General features: G+C 39.2%; 1 protein-coding gene across 1 annotated transcript in view; it reads left to right on the plus strand.

Annotated features, from left to right (window-relative positions):
• The window catches only part of itga9 (integrin, alpha 9), a 388,873-nt gene that overhangs the window by 103,153 nt on the left and 264,610 nt on the right, over window positions 1-21,110 (plus strand). Inside the window, exons 13-14 of the mRNA XM_060822924.1 lie at window positions 8,067-8,112; window positions 20,068-20,222. Of these exons, the coding sequence (XP_060678907.1) occupies window positions 8,067-8,112; window positions 20,068-20,222 (201 nt within the window). The remainder of the gene's footprint in view (window positions 1-8,066; window positions 8,113-20,067; window positions 20,223-21,110) is intronic.

Genomic DNA, 21,110 nt, shown 5'->3' on the forward strand with positions numbered 1-21,110 from the left:
CTTCCATTCTCCCTTCATGTTCCCCATGATTCTTCTGTTCAACTGAGTGTTAACTCATCCACCAGTCCAGCCTTTTACAATGGCCTCTCTTCTGAGCTAATGCTTTTATTGGTCTGGAGTCCAATCAAATCTCGTTATGCATTAACCCCTTAATAGGTGAAAATGAGGTGGAAAATGACAAGAACTGACATCCATGGCAGTTCCATTCTGACTGTACAGGGAGTGCTAATCTATAATGTTTATCTCATAATATTCATGGACAGTATTAGATATTTTCTGATCAACCTGTTCAGAAATGTTATAACATCTGTGAAACAGGTGGGGCTTGAACCCAAAGTTAGGTTATCAGATGTAGGAACACAATGCCCCACTAGACCCATTCGTGTTAAGGAATATAATGATACAGTTATGGGTATAACACAAACTAGTGTTTTTGAAACAATGATTTAGTATTCAGTGTGACAACTTTAAAAGCTTTTTAGAAGTAGATTAGGTAGCAATATTGGGAAGGAAAGTCTGAACAAGAAGCAGAGACAAAATTATTATGCCATTTTATGACTACACAAGTAATAGCAGTAATGATTTCCAAGAATATGTTCCGGATGCTGCTTTAACCTATTTTCCCTGGAGTGTCGGAGGCTGAGGGGTGACCTTGTAGAGGTTTATAAAAACATGAGGGGCATGGATTAGGTAAATAGACAAGGTTTTTGCCCTGTGGTGGGGGGAATCTAAAACTATAGGGCATAGATTTAAAGTGAGAGAGGAAACATTTAAAAGGGACCTAAGGAGCAACTTTTTTCCACAGAGGGTGGTATGAGCTGCTAGAGGTGGTGGAGGCTGGTACAATTATAACATTTAAAAAGCATTTGGATAGATAGAACATAGAACATAGAAGGATACAACGCAGTACAGGCCCTTCGGCCCTCGATGTTGCGCCGACCGAATCCTACCTAACCTATACTAGCCCAATAACTTCCAAATGCCTATCCAATGCCCGCTTAAATGACCATAAAGAAGGAGAGTTCACCACTGATACGGGCAGGGCATTCCATGAACTCACAACCCGCTGTGTGAAGAATCTACCCCTAACATCTGTCCTATACCTACCACCCCTTAATTTAAAGCTATGTCCCCTAGTAACACCTGACTCCATTAGCGGTAAAATATGAATAGAATATGAATGTATGAATAGAAAGGGTTTTGAAGAATATGGGCCAAATGCTGGCATATACAACTAGATAACTTTAGGATATGTGGTCAGCATGGATGAGTTAGACCAAAGGGTCTGTTTCCATGCTGTACATTCTCTGATTCTGTATGGCTTAGTGATGTGAGCAAAGGTTTGGAGTCAATGTCCTCCTCCTTGGCAAGAGGTTACAGAGGGTTTTTATCAATACCATTCGTGCCAGAACCTACCAGAATTATATTGGGAATTGAAGAGCAACATCTGGCTCTCCACATTGGTTGAGAGAAAGAGGGAAAAGAGCATTCCAATGTAGATGACAACTCCTTTACAGCTTAGATCATGAAATTATCATATAGTGAAAGGAAGTGATAAAATTACAACAGCTAACTTGAAAATGGAATTAGACATGAGGAGCTTTGCTTTTAAGATTTTTTGCATTTCTCCATGGGTAATTAAGATATGTCGTGGAGCACATGTATGTCAGCAGACAGCATGGTAGATCACTTGGAGAGTAGAGTTGCAACAACACCGTCAGGTTGACTGTGCAAAATAGGCTGTTTGCACATCTTTCACAGTGCCAGTTCCTGACAGATGATAACCAGTTTAGGAACCAAGAAAAGGCCTGAGTGCATCTGCAGGGAGTGAAATAAGAGTGTTTGGGGTCCAATATGACTCTTTCTTGGAACTAGTGGAAAAGTGATGGGTCTCGTGCTGCAGGTAAAGGTGGGGAAGAACAAGTGAAACAGAAGGAAGATTAGAGGCCAAGCCAGATTCGAGGTCACAAGTGTTAAGAACAGAATGCAAAATGAGTGGCAATGGTTGTAGAAATTGGAGATAGATCCAGAATAGGTGCTGATAATAGTTGTTAATGGCAGACTCTAGATTAACTGTGCTGAAAGCAAAGCTAAGGAAACCAGACATATCAGGCATGGTTGGGGGAGTGGAGGGTGGGGAAGCATTGGAAACAAAATGACAGAGTTCATGCTTAATGTTGAACTCAATGTCAAACTCAGTGTCATGTCTAGAAGGCTGCCAAGTGTTTAAGTGGAAAATGAGGTGCTATTTTTCAAACTTGTATTTGCTGGAACACTAGCAGGCCTAGGGCAGAAGTGTGAGCAATAGGATGGTCTATCGAAGTGGCAAGCAAACAGAAGGTTGCGGTTATGCTTGCGGACTGAGTGGATGTGTTCAGCAAAGTGGTCACTCAGTCCATGCTTTTGACTTCTCAAAATAATAAGACTTTATGTTCAGCATTGAAAGGTTTACTGTCCCTCCTCCTCCCCCCCACCCCCTTCCAACTACCCCCATCATTCACTGTAGCATCTCTGATGAGCAGCCATCTAGACTCAACGTTAGCTTGCTTTCTCTCCATGGATGTTGCCTCACCCGTTGTGATCTCCAGCACATTTTTGCTTTTATCACTATTTATGTCTGCTTTGCTTGGCATTACTTTCAGCAAAGCTGGCCTATGTTCTGACTTAACACTTCGAATTAGAACCTGCTTTGGGCCAAATCAGGAAAATCTCCTCTCAGAAATTTCTCGCTGAACGTTATTCAAAGAAGTTTGAATGGAAAAGCACAGTGAATGGTTAGGATTTAGAAAGCAGGGCTGTGAGTACATTGTAACTTCCAAAGAGAATCTGGATAATTCTTTCAGGGAATAAAGCACTTGTAGAGATCTGTGGAAAGAGAGCAAAAGAGGACTGATAAATTACTTTTCAAAAGCTCAGACTCAATGGACTGATTGACCACCAGCTGTGCTATATTTTCTGTGATTCTATAACTGGAAATGTCCTTCACTCAGCAACTTGACAAATATCTGTTTAGAGCACAGATGGTCTGGTAGTCTGTTCCAGAGAATGATGACGCTCAAGCTGACTCTTTGTTTGCTTAACATCTTTGAGTTAAAAATAATCTTTTCAATTGGACAGAATCTAGTTTTCCTCATTTTAATAAGCTCAATATGTCACTCAATTCCTTTTTACAAAATAAACAATATGAATCCTTGGAGGGTGTACTTGCAATCTGATAGCCTTCACTGGCATCTTCTCTACAACCCTAATATTCTTCTTCTTGTTCACAAACCAATACTGGAATACAAAATCTATGATATCCTAAATCTGGTGATCTGAACTGTACTCGGATGGTGTTATAGAATACCACTCTTCCCTGTCTTTTCCTTGATCTCTAAACCAATACGTTATCTTGTAAACATATCTCAAGGTTCCCCTCTTGGTTTGTGACTTCGATACAGGTTTTTTTTCAGAACTGTGACAAAGAGAGGACCATGACTGTAAAAATTCCATTGTGTAGCTATAGGAAAAAAGGGCACGGATTTGGGAGATGGTGTAAAAGGGATGTTGGAGAAGAGGGTCAATCTTAAGTGGGCAAGTCTATTTTATCTGTCCGACACACTCTCATGATTTATTTTTTCCATTCATGTTCTACATGGCACTTTGTCAAATACATTTTAGTAAATCTCTGTATACAATGTCAATGGGTTTCCTGAAACCAATGTTGGAAATCCTTAAAAATCCATTAGCGTCCTTGAAGTGGTTGTAAATAACATCCCTACAACTGACGTCAAACTGTCAGGTTTATTAGTCAGTGTGATTTCTTTATCTCAGTAAATAATAGGGCCATAGACATCTTTCTCAATCTATTGGAACACATCTAGTTGTTAAATATAAGAGCCACTGGCTCACATACAATATTATTCATACTGGTTCAGCCTCAGCTGGAGTATTTCTCCGTTCAGGGCACCACACTATTGGAAATATGTGAGAACCTAGAGAGGGTGGAGAAAACAAAATCATGATGGTGGTTCCAAGGATGACAAACTTTGTTTAGGTTTGAAGTTTAGAGAGATTGGGATTGTTTTCATTTGTGCAGAGAAGATTGAAGGAAGATTTGGTAAAGGCCTTCAAAATCATAAAGAATCTTGGAAAATCTGTTCTTACTGGCAGTAGGTTTTGAGAACGAGAGGGCACAGCTTCAAGGTAATTGGCGAAAGAAGCTTTAAAGACATTGTAAGAAATGCATTTATGCCGTGAATAATGACAGTTGAGAATGTGCTACATAAGAATGTGGTGAAGGCAGGTTCAATTAAGTATTCGAGACAGAATGGGATTATTATCTGAGAATGAAGACTATGCAGGCTAGTGGAGAGCATGAGAATTACAAATTACTCCTATGGAGACTCAGTGCCAACTCAACAAACTAAATGGCCTCCTATGCTCTAGGGAAGGAACTTATAACCATATATTGAGAAGAATATATTGATACTGAGAGCACAGATGTCAGACAAAATATCACAGGCAGCAAACCACAAATACTGCATTTTGCCATAATTCTGTATTTTCAGTTCCACTGCACCGATTCTTGCCATGTACAAGGATTATAGATTAAGAAACTATAAGCTATGCCTCAGTTGGTAGCAGCCTTGAAGGTTGTGGGTGTGAGGTCTGCTCCAGGACTTGAGCACAAAAATCCTCAGTGACATTCTGCTATGAGAAGGAGCATGATGAAGGAGCGTCGCTCCAAAAGCTAGTGTGTTTCCAATTAAACCTGTTGGACTATAACCTGGTGTTATGATTTTTAACTTTCTGCTATGAGAGTTATGGTCTCTGAGATGAAATGTTAAATTGAGGCTGCGTCTGCCCTCTCTAGTGAATATAAAAGATCCCCAAGGCACTATTTGAAGAACTGGATCCTTGGTCAATATTTATCCTTCACTCAACATTACAAGCGTGCATTACTTAGCAATGTGAGAGGTGGTATGATGTTTCTCACACAACAGTACAGACAACAGTTAGTGCTTCATTGTGTTTTCATTTAGATGGTTAGAGTGTAGTGCAGAATAATGCCAACAGTGCAGGTTCAATTCCCATACTGGCTGAGGTATATTATGGAGGTCTTCCTCTTTAGCCTTTAACTTACTTGATGTGGATTAATGCTTTGCTAATAGAGAGAGATTTCTGTGTCTCCTGGACTATGGCCAATTACCACTCATTGGTTGTAAAGAGCTTTGGGATGTTTGGTGGTTGTGAAAGACACGATATAAATGCAAATGTTTTGTCCTTTCCCCCTCTGATTGTATGTGTATTAAGTTTAGTGGGTAAAATGTTGAGTTGATGGACATATTTCCATGGATTTAAGATTTGCAGCTCACCTGATATGGGCCAAAAAGTAGGTGAAATAAACTTAGATGCTTGAATCATTGGACCGCTTTGATTAGGTTACAGGCTAAGACCATACAACTGCTTGAGTGATTTGTTAATCTGCAGAGAAATTATGGTGAAATTCAACTTTGCACAGAGCCTGTCAATTCTCTTTTTCAGTCACTTATGTAATCATTAAGTGAAACTTCAATGATGTTTTGGGAAGACTGTACCTGTTCTACATGACCTGAAATTATTGGTACTTCAATAATTTTTGAGACATTAATATTATACATTCCACATGACTCCCTCCTTTTTTCTAAATTATACACCTTTTTCAGGAATCTCTGTATTTTCTTTTTGTGAATCAATCTGTTTGGACATGTGGTCATCATACTTTATGGCAAGTCTTGAACCAGGACCTTTTGTTCTCAACGTGGGAACACCATGACTATTGCATAAGCCCCTAGTCATTCTCCACTTCCCACTATTTTCTAATAGGTAACTATCAATCTTAACTCGATACCAGTACGCATCCAAAAAAAAGTGTCCTTACATTGCAGGAGCAAATTACTGCAAATGCTGGAATCTGTACTGAAACCAAAATAAATTCGGCGATCACAGCGGGATTCCAAGCTAACTTTTCATGTTTAAATTACTCTTCATTAGATCTGAAGTTTGGAGGGGGCAGCATTTACGCAATAGATGGGGGGAGCTCGGGGGCCTGGGGTTGGACTGCTGGGGCAGAAAGGATGTTGATAGTTTAGATTAAGTGATTGTTCTGCCATTCTCACATTCCAATGGTGTGTCAAACTGCCAGATGGGAAATCCTACTGGAAGGGGAGAAGGGACCTGATTGGAAGAGAGCAGAACAAGCTAAGCTAAAAGAAAGGGAAGGAATGGGTTCACAATTTGAAGTTTGTAAAGCACCTAGTTTGAAGACAAGATGGTGCCCCTCCAGTTTGTGCTGTGATTGCAGTATGTTGAGGACAGACAAGTGGGCACACAAGCAGGCCGCTGTGTTAAATGACTGGCTTTGAGAAGGTCAGAGGTATTCCGTAAAGCGATCACTCCATCTGCGTTTGGTTTCTTCAATGCAGAGTAGTAGGCCACATTGGGTGCAGTGAATACAATACACAAGATTGGAGGAGGTACAGGTGAAATGCAGCTTCACCTGGAAAGATCTTGAATGGTGAGCAGTGGGGAGGTGAAGGGGCAGGTGTTGTACTTTCTGTGGTTACATGGGAAGTTGCCATGGAAAGTAGGGGTTGGATTTAATGGTCGAGGAATGGACCAGGATGTCCCGATCCTGGTGAAATGCAGACGGAGAGTGAAGGGAAGAGGTGTTTGGGGGTGGCGTTCTGCTGTGGTTGTCTGAAATGGCGGAGAACGACCCTTTTGAATGCAGAGGCTGGTGGGATGAAAATGAGAACATGGGGGGTCTGATCACACTGTTGAGTGATGGGACAGGGCAAGGGCAGGTGCATAAGTGATAGGTCGGATGCAGTTGAGGGCCCTATCAACCAAGTGAGTAGGAAACCATGGTTATAGAAGAAGGAAGCCATGTCACCAGTGCTGTTTTGAAAGATGGCATCATCCAAACAGATACAACATGGGTGAAGAAACTGAGAGAATGGGATAGAATCCTTGCAGGATGTGGGATGGGAAGAGCTGCTGTAGATCTCTACTTCATCAGCTCTGAAGAGTCATCTAAACTCAAAACGTTAGCTTGCTGTCTCTCCATGGATGCTGCCTGACCCGCTGTGATCTCCAACATTTTTTGTTGTCATCTTACCCCTGATTTTCTCTGCATCACTTGTGGAAAATACTGCTAAGGCTATCACCACCCTGGTGTCAGGATCACTCTTTGTAGAGAATCCCTGGTACTAACCTTCAGTCATCCCATATCCATAACACATCAGTATCAAAAGGAACTGGAGAGAACAACAAGTTGGAGATTTCAGCTGTACAAACTTGTCTTAAATTTCCCCAGTCCCAACCGCCCTAGTTCTTTGAAGTAGAGGATTCTAGATGCTTATCAGATGCCTTGTGTTTTCCAACTGATTGAACTCTCCATTTTTAAGAGATAATGTCCATTAACCTGGATTCCTCCATCAGTTAGAATAGTTTCTCTGTATCTATTCTATCAAATCATTTCTGAATCTGTTCTGAAGAGGGGTCACTGGACCCTAAACATTCACTTTGATTTCTGTCTGCAGATGCTGCCAAACCCACTGAGATTTTCTAGCCATTTTTGTTTTTGTTTTAGATTTCCAGTACCTACATTTCTTTCGGTTTCCTATCATAATTTCAATGATTCCTAAAAGTTCCCAACTCGTAGAAATACAAGCCATGGTTATACAATCAGTCTGGATAATTTAACCCTTCATGCCCTGTTCTCATTACGGTGAGCCTGTAATTTATCTTTTTCAAGGTAGACGAGCAGGAGACTAGAAGAACACAGCAAGCTAGGCAGCATCAGGAGGTGGAGAAATATCTTTTTTAAAACGGTGCTGGTGACCTGGACTAAGTTACCATTCTCCAGATTGAGTGTGATCAAGATGTCCTTTGTGTTGAAAACATGAAAAGTTATCAAAGCAATGCCACTCGAGTGATTTAGTGGTTAAAGAAAAATGCCTTACTGCAAAAATGTAAAGTTCTCATGATGTGAGAGAGTACTGGGTTGGTAACTTATCAGCATGTCATTTTTTTTCCTCCAGATGTAACCATTGGTGCCTTCATGTCAGACAGTGTGGTCCTATTGAGGTAAGAACTATTTATTTTCTGTCTTTAAAACTAGGTTTGTTTTGTACAAAATGAAATGAAAACATTGGATATCTGAAAAAAAGTCGAAAATGTGCAGCAGGTCATTTGAAGAATTGACTTTAATGTTTCAGATATCAGTTGTTTGGCTGGGTAATCTTTCTTGGGAGCTACAATCAAAATGCTTCCCTTTCTTGACAGAAATTCATGTACATACTGTATATTTTCTACTTTTTGTGAGACATTACCTCATGTAGTGTCATTTGTAATAGAAATACAGAGGCTCAGTATGCCTGTCCCCTCAAGCATTATTTTAGAAGGGTGCAGAGCAGGGCCACCTTGTGTGCGCCAGATAATGTGTCACCACTCAGCTGCTGAAGAGGTGCAGTATCCTCAATGTGGAGAATGTATAGGCAGTGATCATACTTCGTACCCAGAATTTCAATGTGGTTGATGGAGAACAGTCATCTTAACTCCAGGACATAGCTGCAAGAGTTCCTCAGGATTGTGTCCTAAGTCCAGCTTTCTTCAGCTGCATCACCAATGACTTTCAAAACAAAATAAGGCCAGAAGTGGGTATGTTTTTTTGATGACATTGCAGTGTTTAATACCCTTTCTAACTCTCAAACTGAATACTGAGTAAGACCTGAGCAGCATTCAGACTTGGACTGATGAGTGGCAATTCACTTCACATATTTCACATATACCAGACAATAAGTATTTCCAACAAGAAACAATCAACCAATCATCCTTGATTATCAATATCATTACTATTGCTGAATGCCCTTCCGCCTCTCCCCCCCCCCCCCACCCATCAAAACCTTGTCGGATACTGTTGATCAGGCACACAAATGGATCAACCTCATAAGTACAGTGGCTACAAGAGCAGAAAAGAGGCTGGGATATCTGTGGCATTTCACTCATGTCCTGACTCCCAAATACTTATCATCTTTAAGGCACAAATTAGGTTATTTATGAAATACCCTCCACTTGAATGGATGAGTACAGCTCAGGCAATACTGAAGAAATTCAAAATCACCACCTTACATATTTGTTCCCTCCATGGCAACAATGTGTGCAGTCTGCAAAATACAATGCAATAACCTTTGAAGGTTCCCTCAAATAATCTTGAAAACCCTTGACCTGTACCACCTAGAAAGGCAAGAGCAGTAGACACATAGAACAAAACCACCTGCAAGATCGCCTTTAAGCAACATACCATCCATACTTGGAATTATATTGCAGTTCCATCACACTGTTATTTTTTAGTTATGGAACTCCCTTTCCAACAATACTGAGAACATACATGCATCTGCACCAGATCAAAACCAATGGTTAAAGAAAATTGCTCACCACCATCTTTTCAACAGCAAACTGGCATTGCCAACAGTATTGGCTTAACCAGTAGTGCCCATATCTTATTAAATAATAATAAAAAGGCAATGTGTACCTTCAATAACCTACATTCAAGTTCAGAGATGCACGATAATCTCTGCATTAGCCTCCTTTAAATGACCAGGCACCTAAATTGTAGGTAGGATGATTTTTGACTTTTTCTATTTGAAAGTGCTTGGAAGCACTCTGCAGTGTTTTTGGCATGTTTTTTGATTTGGCAATGTGTTTGTGCATTCTCCTGTGCTGTTACTATTCTGTGAACTTCTTTATGAATCAGTCAAGATATGTGCAGACTTCAAAACAGCACAGCTAAACCAGTGCCAGTATGATTGATTTATGCTGTGGATATGCAAAGAATCTTTGTAATTCTTCAACTTGATGCCTTTCAGAAAAAAAACGCTCTTAAAAAATAAATCTATCTGAATAAGAGTCCAATTGTATAATTCAACATGGAGGGTAAGAATATATGCAAAGTTTAAAATAAATGTTTCAGTGCTGGCCTTGGCGCAGTTGACAGGAGACCTCCTGAGCTAGAAATTTGAAAGTTTGAGCTCCGTTCCAGGACTGCAGTGTATTATCCAGCCTGACACACTGATCTCAGGTACTGAGGAAGTGCAGTATTTTTGGTGGTGCTGTCTTTCATTTTGAGTTAAGGTGACGACCTATCTGTTCTCTCAGGTGGATATTGGTCACTATTGAAAGAAGAACAAGAGTAGATGATAGGATGATCTGCTGGAAGGATCATCAAATGAGGCCACATGAGTATAACTGAAAAACAAAAATAGGGCAATGACATTACTGGAAGCATTTTATTGATCCCCAAATAGTCAGAGATAAGAGAACAAAATTTAGGTCAACTTTTGACAATTTGCAGAAACAACAAGACAGTAACAGTAGGCAATTTCTCCTACCTGAGTAAGGATAGAATCAATAGAAGGAATAGAGGCACAGGATTCTTTAAAATACATTCATAAGTACTTACATAGCCAGTGTGTAGAAAGCTTGATGGAGAGTCGGTGGTCCTGGACTTAATTTAGTAAATAAAACTGAGCGTATGGAATGAATATCAGAGGAGATCCTTTGCATGTTTATAGTACAGGTAGATTTAATATAATTAAAGAAAAAAATGGTAAGACCAGAAGTGAGAGTACTAATTGGGAAAAGGTCAGTTTTACTAAGCTGTGATGTGATTTGTGAATCAGGGCTGGAAGCAGTAACTTGAAGGGAAATGAAGAGAAACATATTCAAGGGAAAGATGTAATTTTTAAAAAGTGTTCACATAAAGGAAAGAGCAGTGCACCCAATTCGAGAACCTCCTTGAATGGTCAACAGCAATCCAAGATTGGATAATGCTTATGCCAGATGCTGAATACAGTGTAGAATGAGCAAGGTAAAATAACAAAGATACTGAGGAAGAAAAGGAGAGAATATGAAAATCTATTGGCAAGATTAAAACTAAAGACATTTATAAATAGGTAAAGAGCAAGGGGATGACTAAACAAAGGGTAGAGCCTAATGAAAATCTATAAGATACCCTGCCTGTGACTGGTGGAAGAAGTAGGTATGGTGCTTAATGAATACCTTGCATCTGTCTTCACAACAGAGGGGAATGATGCAGGATGCAGACATTCTAGTTAAGTAGGAGGGGATATTGGACAGGATGCCATTACTGATAGAGGAATAATTATCATTATTGAAAGTACTTCAATCATTATGCTTGAATTAAATACTTGCAGATTGTTTAAGAACATGTAAAGAAGGAATGAGCAGAGGTTCTGCCCGTCAGGCTTCAATAGGCTTCTGCAGTAGGCTCACTGGACTCGAAATGTTGATTTTGCTTTCTCTCCACAGATGCTGCTAGACCTGCTGAGTTTTTTCCAGCAATTTCTGTTTTGGCTTCATTCCTATCTAGTTACAGGTATGGTGTAGAAGGATTAGAAGTCTGAGTATGTGCTATCATTTATTTTAAAAAGGAAGAAAGAGACCAAGCTGTCACCTTAACTCAGTGGTGAAAAACATATTGGAAACAATATTGAGGATGATAATAATCATCACTTTGAAATATGTAGAATAATTAAGGACAATTTATCATGGATTTATTAAGGGAGCATTGTTTCTACTACCCTTACTGAAGTTTTCACAGATCTATAGGAATCCAGTTCAGGGGAAATGGATTCGCCAAAATACAAGGGTTGAGAACTCGAGTGATGTTAAGGTAGTTTATTAAGAAGCAACAGTTTGGATATGGTGGTTAAGCAGAATTGAGAAGAAAAGCATATGACCTGTGATAGGAGAGAGCAGTTTACTGATACTAGAGGATGAAAGCATTGACATTACAGAGTGCGTGTTGATCTCTGTATGCTGTGACTGGAATCTTCTATTCACTACTCAATGTGTCAGGAAACTCTTCACTGGCCTTTATCTGTTTTTCCTGGTCATCTGCTACCTGAAGAAGATGCTGTCTGCAAAGGACTGCCCATCAAGCCCATAGCACCAGTTAAATAGTTTATTTCGATGGAATAGTTATTTATACTGAGTGTTCTGGCATTACACCTATTTCCAACAAATTATTAAGTATGATTATGTTCCATGTGCATGTTACCCTCAGTGCTTCTTTCAATTTGTATTCAACATGGAGGAATGCTGATTCATCAGCTAAGGGGAAGGAGTAGATTATCAACAGCTGTTTCTTTGTCTTTATTTGATCTGCTGCCATGTGATGTCGTGGGGTTTGTAGTCAAAATTGAGGGTGACTATTGAGAACCACAATCCTCTTGCTCTTATTGGGTTTATCCTATCAGTGGGACATACACTTGGGAGGGTGATGGTGGTGTCTGGTTTGTTTTTTTTTAAAAGTTACTATGTTGAACAGCACTCTGTTTTGACACACTCCCTAGATATTGATAAGGAGTACTTTGCAGAGTTGGCTATGGAGAGTGGTACCTATATTGAGACTGGTTGGTTCATCCAGTTCAATTCCTTTTTGACTTTCATGTAGTTACTTATGTGCTCTTGCTAAGCTATTTCAGAGGGAATTCTGAATTTGTGTGTAGATCAGATAGGGTAAGGACAGCAGATTTCATTCTCTGAAGTACAATTGTGGACAAGTTGGGTTTTTATGGCAATCTGATGGTTTCATGGTGACCATAACTGAGACTAGCCTTTAATCCAGATTTATTCATTCATTGACTTTAAATTCCACCAGCTGCCTTATAAGATTTGGATCCCCTGAGCATTTACATTACTAGACAAACAACATCAATGCTATCTCATCAATGTAAGATAATACACAGGACCCTTTTTTATGCAAGCAGAAGGAATTTGTGGATACAATACACCTTTTTCAAAAAGACAGGTCGTAGAGACAGTCAATCCTTGCTGTTTTGCCATGGTAACACTTTGCCCAACCAGAATCTATCAACCTGGCCTGAGAATTAAGATTGACAGGTAGCTGTTTCTGTTACGTCTCAATGCCAGTAATGGCTCAACTAAACAGCACCCTCTTCTCATGCTGTATAATGTGGTGTGCCTTTTCTCATATCTGTTTCATGGCTTAATGTATACAGGACAGAAAGTATAAACTTCTTGTTTCTTTGGAGCAATGTGTAAGTTCTGTAGTACCAGCAATTTTTAATGATTGAGTGGATGATGTTGTATGAAAAATCCACATTGCGTTTCTTAATCTGTATGAGCTCTTTGTTCTATTGCTGACTATAAAGTTGATTTTCGGTTACTATCCTGTTTTAGCATCAAGATCAGATTGGAATGTAATTCAGCGTCTAGTGTCTTGGTCTAGTGTGGTAGAGGAAAACCATTTTATAATCTAATGAGAAGAGTCTCTTATTCTAAACAAAATGCATGACAGCAACTTGGTACTTGTTACATTAATATGATAAATAAAATTAGAGAAATTAAGGAAGACTCAGTTGATGGCTCATACTCTTTCGAAATCGTGAGCTATTCTACCAACAAGCTGTATGACATCATCACATTGGATGGTGCTTAAAACACTCCTGAACAATTACCCTTGCACCTCTGTATCATCAAGGGAGTGGCATGGTGGCTCAGTGGTTAGCACTGCTCTCTCAGCGCCATGGACCCAGGTTCAATTCCCACCTTGGGCAGCTATTTGTACATTCTCCCCATGTCTGTGTGTGTTTCCTCTCACAATCCAAACTGGCCATGCTAAATTGTCCCATAGTGTTAGGTGCATTAGTCAGGGGTAAGTGTAGGGTAGGGGAATGGGTCTGGGTGGGTTACTCTTTGGAGGGTCAGTGAAGACTTTTTGGGCTGAAGGGCCTGTTTCCATATTGTAGGATATCTAATCTAATTGTCACTTTAGCAATGCAGACAGATGCTTTGTGGACTTGAATTAAACTGACAGTGTTATACAAAAACGTATTTCAAAGACCAAGTTGCTCAGAGGGTATCAAGGTACCTCTGATTAGCTATTGACATGATATGCATGTCTGATTTCTCTTTGTCCCTTTGTTACTGCTTCTCCTCCATAGGAAATGCCCATAAAAGTTACTAAACTTTTTCCAGACATACTCTCTGCACATTCGGAAAACTGGAATGATGGTTACCTTAGAGATTATAGCAATGTAGGAACTGTGGGTGGTCAAATGTTAGTGTTTCTGTGAAAACTTGAGTCTGGATTGAAAGAGTTTCTGTGAAGTCAGAAATCAGCAAGCAAAGTTTGGGGCACCCTCAGAGTTCACAAGCTGTTCACTTCTGCTGGAATCATGTGATTTAGGGAGCAGATGTATCTGTTCTCTATCAGCCTAACTCGTCCAGAGTGCCGTAGTGATGTTGCAAGCAAGGCTTTCCTGGATATAGTGTCAGCAAGTGACTAGTACTTCTTGATTAAATTAACACTGCAATGTTTGATTCCTTCAGTCACTTTTAGTACAATAATGTGGAGCCAAGGGAGCCACATATTTTTGAAATGGCGTGGAGGAGCTGGTGTTGGACTGGGGCGGACAAAGTTAAAAATCACACAACACCAGGTTATAGTCCAACAGGTTTATCTGGAAGCACTAGCTTTCAGAGCGCTGCTCTTTCATCAGGTAACTGTCCTGTCATCAGCTACCTAATGAAGGAGCAGTGCTCCAAAAGCCAGTGCTTCCAAATAAACCTATTGGACTATAATCTGGTGTTGTGCGATTTTAAACTTTATTTTTCAAAGGCATTATGCAAATGCCTTGTTCTTTTCACTGTCATTGTGTTGCAGATTGGAATGCAATTCGGCATCAATGTTAGATTTTCCTTTGTTTCCAATTGTCCCACAGATTATTACACTGAGGGAGAAAAAACTTGCATTTATACAGTGATTTTTAATATTCTCAGAAGTCTCCACATTGTTAAACACCAATGCATTCATTTTGAAATGAAAACACTCTTATTCTGTAGGCAAACACAACAGCAGATTGCCTTCAGCAAGGTCTTTCATACAACAAATCAGTAGATAGCTATGTAGTTTATGCTGATGACCCATGGAAGAGATTGTAATGGCTGTATTGCCACACAGACAGCATTTGACACCTCAACGAGCAGTGCCCAATGCATACTCTCTTATTCTTCAGAGAAGATTATGTTCTCAAGCCTTGACCTGAAACTTCAATCCTTCTCTCAGAAGTGAGCCTTCTTTATTCGTGAGCCAAGTGTGAAACCTAGTAAATAAACAGAATTAAAAGTTGCAAAACTAATATTAATTGACGAATTTTGATTTTGTGAACTGACTAGATATTAACATCTGGGTAAATGTCAAAAACAAAAGCTAAGTATGTAGCTCGCATGAATAACCTCCAATGGTTCATGTGCATGTCCAGATGTAATGGCACAATCCTTCCTCCATCACTGTGTCTTTTTGAGTAAATCTCAGCATTTTTAAATTAAGTATTGGAAAATAGTTTATTATCATAAGAAACACTTAACCTAATCCTACATAAATAAAACACATAAGTCGTGGATAGTGGGTTGCCAAGAAAAATAGACAAGTAGCCAAGTGTTATTGATACATTGCTGAGATTCTCTGAAAACTTGGCCCATTCCTGTTTGTACTACTCTTTGTTCTTGCGATACTGCTCCGCCAAGATATACAGACATGGCATGACAAGCATGGGTCTGCAGGCGTGCTCCAAGTGTGCCAGCTATTCTGAAACTGAGAAGCTTGTGCTCATTCAGTAAACATAATGGAAGAAACATAGAGTCCGATTCAAATCAGGAGTATCTATTGCTTTTGGCGGAAAGAAAATTCCACTTAAAAGTGTAAGCACAACTGTATTCTGGATAAGACTGACTGAACAACAGCTAATTGTTGCTATTATTACTTCCTCTTTTTGACTGCATATATTCATTGAAACTTACTCAGCCTATTGGTCTTGGCAAATCCATTTTGTTGATTCCCATTCACTGGTGACCACTATCTTTGAACCCATGTAATAAAGTACCAAGGGTTCCTAGCAGAGCAAATAGAAAGCCCATCTAAAAGCACAAGAACATGAAAATGTAAGAATATAGGAATAGAGCCAGAGTAGACCATACGGTCTTTTGAATCAGCTCCAACATTCATTTATGATCATGACAGATCTTTGGCTTCAACACCACTTTCCTGCCCACTCCTCAAATCCCTTGATTCTAAAAAAAGACCAAGTATTAGTCTGTCTCTGATATAAATATATTCAGTGATAGAGCCAAAACCAGGTAAGGTTCCATTAAATTGGAAAATAGTGAATGTAAGCCCTTTATTCAAAAAGGGAGTGAACCACAAAGCAGGAAACTGTAATCCAGTTCACTTAACATTTCCCATGACGTAAGTGTTCCAGACTACTGTTAAAAACATTATAGCAGATAACTTAGAAACATTCAAGGTGATCAGGCAGTCAGCATAGTTTTGTGAAAGGGAAATAAAGTTTGACCAGTTTATTGGAGTTCCTTGAGGAAGTAGGTATACGATGAATTAAGGAGAATTGGTGGATGTACTGTACACTGATTTCCAGAAGGCATCTAATAAGATTCCACCTCAAAGGTTATTGTGAAAATAAAAGTTTGCAGTGTGGAAGTTAGCAAATCAGAAAGGATAGAAGATTGACTAGTTCATAGGAAACAGTGTGCATAAATGTGTCATTTTCTGTTTGGAAAAGTGGTGCTCCACAGGATTAGTGCTAGGTCTCAACTTGTTATAGTATATAAATGAATTGGATGAAAGGACATAGAGTTGTCAAATGTGTTGCTGATGCAAATATAGATGGGAAAGTAAATTATGAAGAGGGTATAAAGAGATTGTAAAAGGATATGTACATAGATTAACTGAGAGGACAAAGATAAAGTAAATGGATCAGATGGCAATGGAAGGCTGCAGCTAATGGCAAAGTAGCTGAACCAGTAATCTGGAGCCCCAGGTTCTGGGAACATAGATTCAAATCTCACCATGGCAATCTAGAACTACAAGCTAGTCTGATGGTATCCATTATAACCAGAGTTGTTTGTGTTAAAAATAATCTTTTACTAAATCTGTAGAGAAGAAAATCTGTTGTGCTTACGTGGTCTGGCCTATATGTACCTCCTTGGCCATAATAATGCAATTGACTGTTATCATCTCTCTGAAATGGCCAAGAAAGCCAATCATTTTAAGAGTGACTGGCAAGGTATGACAAATACTTGTTTTGCCAATGACACCTACATCCCATTCAAGAAAAATAAATTTGGACTCTCTAGCATCCACAAACAACAATGTGATTATAACTGATATAACCTGTTTTTGTGATGTTGATTGAGGGATAAATATCAGCGGGGGTATTCTTTTAACATTTATTTCATTGGGCCTCAGTTTACCAGCTTGTATGAACCACACCTCAAACTGTAGCAGAATTTCTTGGCATTTGAAAATTAGCTTTTTTTTCGTGCTCAACTGTTAAATGTGATTTAAATCTACAGGTTTCTGAGCCAAAGGTGAGATTGCTAACAACTGAGCGGCAAAGTTTTTTTCCCTTGTTAGTTCTTTTCCACAGACCCATTATGGCAGATATGTCCTTCAGGATTCAGTCAGTAATGCACTTGCTGGGCCATTCATGATGATATATGTTGAAATATCTCATCCTGAATATAAACTGGGCCCTTATCCTCATAATGGTGTTCGACATTGAGGAATACCCCAATGCATTAACTGTGGGTAGGCGGTCAGCTGTACCACCAATGATTTTTCTGGCCTCCTTGGTGATATGAAACTTCATGAGTATCGGTGCAATGTTGACAATTTGAAGACTCCCTGGTCATCACCTCCTGGATTGTGTACAACTAGACTGGGTGTATCGACAGATATAAATCAAGGAATTGGCCTGTTGGATGCGTGATATTATTCTGAGAGTATGACTAAACTGTGCTAATCTGGGTGGCAATTTTTTCAATTTTGTTACAAGTCACCTGGTGAGGTGAAATTTGTAAAGTTCACTGGGCAGAATGCACTTTTGTTATGTCCTGTGCCTAGGTGGTTCATCAACTTTTGGAATACTGTGTGCAATTCTGATCTCCCTCCAATAGGAAGGATGTTGTGAAACTTGAAAGGGTTCAGAAAAGATTTATAAGGATGTTGCCAGGGTTGGAGGGCTTGATCTATAGAGGGAGACTGAACAGGTTGGACCTATTTTCCCTGGAGTGTCAGAGGGGTGATCTTCGAGGTCTATAAAACCACGAGGGGCATGGATAGGATAAATAGACATGGTCTTTTCCCAGGGATGGGAGAGTCCAGAACTGGACAGCATAGGTTTAAGGTGAGAGGGGAACGATTCAAAAGAAACCTGAGGGACAACCTTTTCACACAGAGGGTGGTGCATGTATGCAGTGAGCTGTGTAGAAGTAGTGGGGGTTGTATTATAATAATATTTAAAATGCATCTGGATGGGTATATGAATAGGAAGGATTTAGATGGATATGGGCCAAGTGCTTGCAAGTGAGACTAGACTAATTTAGGATATCTGATCAGCATGGATGAGTTGGACCGAAGGGTCAGTTTCCATGCTGTACATCTGATTCTAAGTTGTTCTTATAAGAAATTTTGTCACAGTTTTTAGTACAACTGACAGACTTGGTAGGCCATTTCAGAAGACAACCACGTTGTTGCAGTTAGGAGAAAGTTAGGACTGCAGATGCTGGAGCTCCGAGTCGAGAGTGTAGTGCTGGAAAAGCACAGCAGGTCAGGCAGCATCTGAGGATCAGGAGAATCGACGTTTCAGGCATAAGCCCTTCATCAGGATTTGACCAGACAACAACAATTGATAGCCTTCCTTGAGGGGCAGTAACAGCTACAATGGATTCTCATGACCATCCATTATTTTCATAGTCATTGCTACCCATACTTACAGTTCAAGATTTAAATTTTATCGAATGAATTTAATTGGGGCCAAAATGTTTTGAAATTCCCTGAAAAGCCGATAAGATACCTACATAATGTATCCTTCATTGTCATTGCAGGAGGGCCAAGTTATTTGGTATCAGTACTTTTACAACATCCATCAATAATAATTACAAATTGAAAACTTTCACATAGTTGAAAGAAGTGTATTGCTACAGTAAACCTCCTCTAAGGTGATAAATGGTAGTCTATCACCAATCTCCAAGGTAAAATTCTATTGATGGATGATTAGATAATTTGGGAAAGGTGCTTAATGAAAGTCTCAAAGCAATGGATTGAAACATTGAAGAAAATTGGTTTACACTCTTCTGGTAAATACGTAGAATTGTGTTGTCTATTCTTTTGGCTGATGCTGAATCCTAAAAAGACATGAAAATTATTGTAAAAAATAGAAATGAGTATTTTGTTGTAGTCTTTGGAATTCTCTAACATACTTTTGCAGGTTATAAAAAAATATTGATACCTAGGAATTCTGTTCAGATAAGCTAGGAATCTAGTTGACGTAGTGAACAAAAAAGAACCATGTTACACCTTTTGATACTGCTTTGAATCCTTCCCTTAAAATTGATCATTAGAACAGGAAAGCAACTGCTGGTTGTTAAAATTGGAAAATCCAGAGGAAAAGTTGTTTCCCTCTAAAAAGAAAGATTTGCATTTACTTAGCACTTTCTATGATCAGTGTACATCACAAGCACTTTACAACTGATAAATTTTCTATTGAAGTGCAGTCAGTGCTGTGGAAAAGAAACAAAAGTAGCCAAGTTGCACATGGCAAATTCCTACACAAACACCAAAGTGATACAAGACAAGCTAATTAGTTTCTGTAATGTTGATTCCAGATAAATATCAATCAGGTCACGAAGGTTCACACCACAGCTGTTCTTCGGAGTTGTAGTTTCACATCTATTTGAAGTAGGTAGGACTTTGGATTAAAATCCCATCTGAGACACAGCATTTCTGATGGTGTTGCACTTCCTCAGTACTACACTGGAATGTTAGGGCTGCAGCCTCCATATTGGATCTTTGTGCCGATTTCACTGTTCCATGTTTGTGAAAAGGTTAGTTACCCACAACCCACAAAGGAGAGAAATCTCTGATTTATTTGGTTTCATGTTGAGAATGTTTCTTTTTATATTTTTACTCCTTTTCAGAGCTCGTCCGGTTATTACCCTGGAGATCTCCATTCTACTTCCTGGCTCCATTAACATCACAGCTCCACAGTGCCATGATGGCATACAGCCAGTCAACTGTCTGAATGTCACCACTTGTTTCCGCTTTCATGGCAAGCAGGTCCCGGGTGAAATAGGTAACAGCCTGACGATTACTTTCTTTTTGATGCTCAGTTTTTCTTTGGTTCTATGAATGTTTCCCAGGTTGACGAAGCAACGAGTTAACGGAAACATGGTCGTTTCTGCTTGACTGAATTAAGATTGCATGACTGACTCTATTTCTTTGTTTTCCAACTGATTTCCTATCCACTTACAGATGGCAGGGATAAAACAACTGACTGGTCTTTCCAAACCATCCTGACGGGAGTAAATATCTGATTCCAAAAACCATTGATACTATGGTTAGCGGTTGCCATTCAATGAAAATTTAAAATTGTTGGACTAATTTGTAACCATTGGGAATTTAATTAAGCTAGAGAATCTAACCGTGTGCTGTCTCTTAAAAGTTTTTAAAAAATAATTATTTTAAATTTGGACATACTGTTCAATTTGTACATGTCAGGTATAAATGTTTAGTGCTGATACTTAAGCCAGATTTACTTTTTTTTCCTCTTTCATTAAAAGGATGTGAGTAACTGTCAAAATAAAATTAGAATAATATACAAGCACACTAAGTATTTGCTCCTAAAATGCACAAATCAGTAAAATGTACTCCAGTATGTACTGATTTGTGATTTAGATGCTATGATTAAGAATTTGTAAGCTTTCATGTATGAAGAACATGAATCAGTGTTGAAATAAGATCTTAAACTTTGACTTGTTGTCCATATACTATTCTTAAATCAGTACCTTGAAACAAATAAAATTACCGTGTTCAATAATCCTCACAATACTGAGGTTGAGTAAAATGTGAACAATTTAGAAGACTTGAATAAAATCAGTAATTAGGAGTTAGCCAAACAAGCAGTATTTCCATAAATCCAAAGTCCAAAATGTGCAGGTTAGGTGGATCAGCCATGCTAAAT

The sequence above is a fragment of the Hemiscyllium ocellatum genome, chromosome 4 (genome assembly GCF_020745735.1).
Source record: "Hemiscyllium ocellatum isolate sHemOce1 chromosome 4, sHemOce1.pat.X.cur, whole genome shotgun sequence".
NCBI lineage: Eukaryota > Metazoa > Chordata > Chondrichthyes > Orectolobiformes > Hemiscylliidae > Hemiscyllium > Hemiscyllium ocellatum.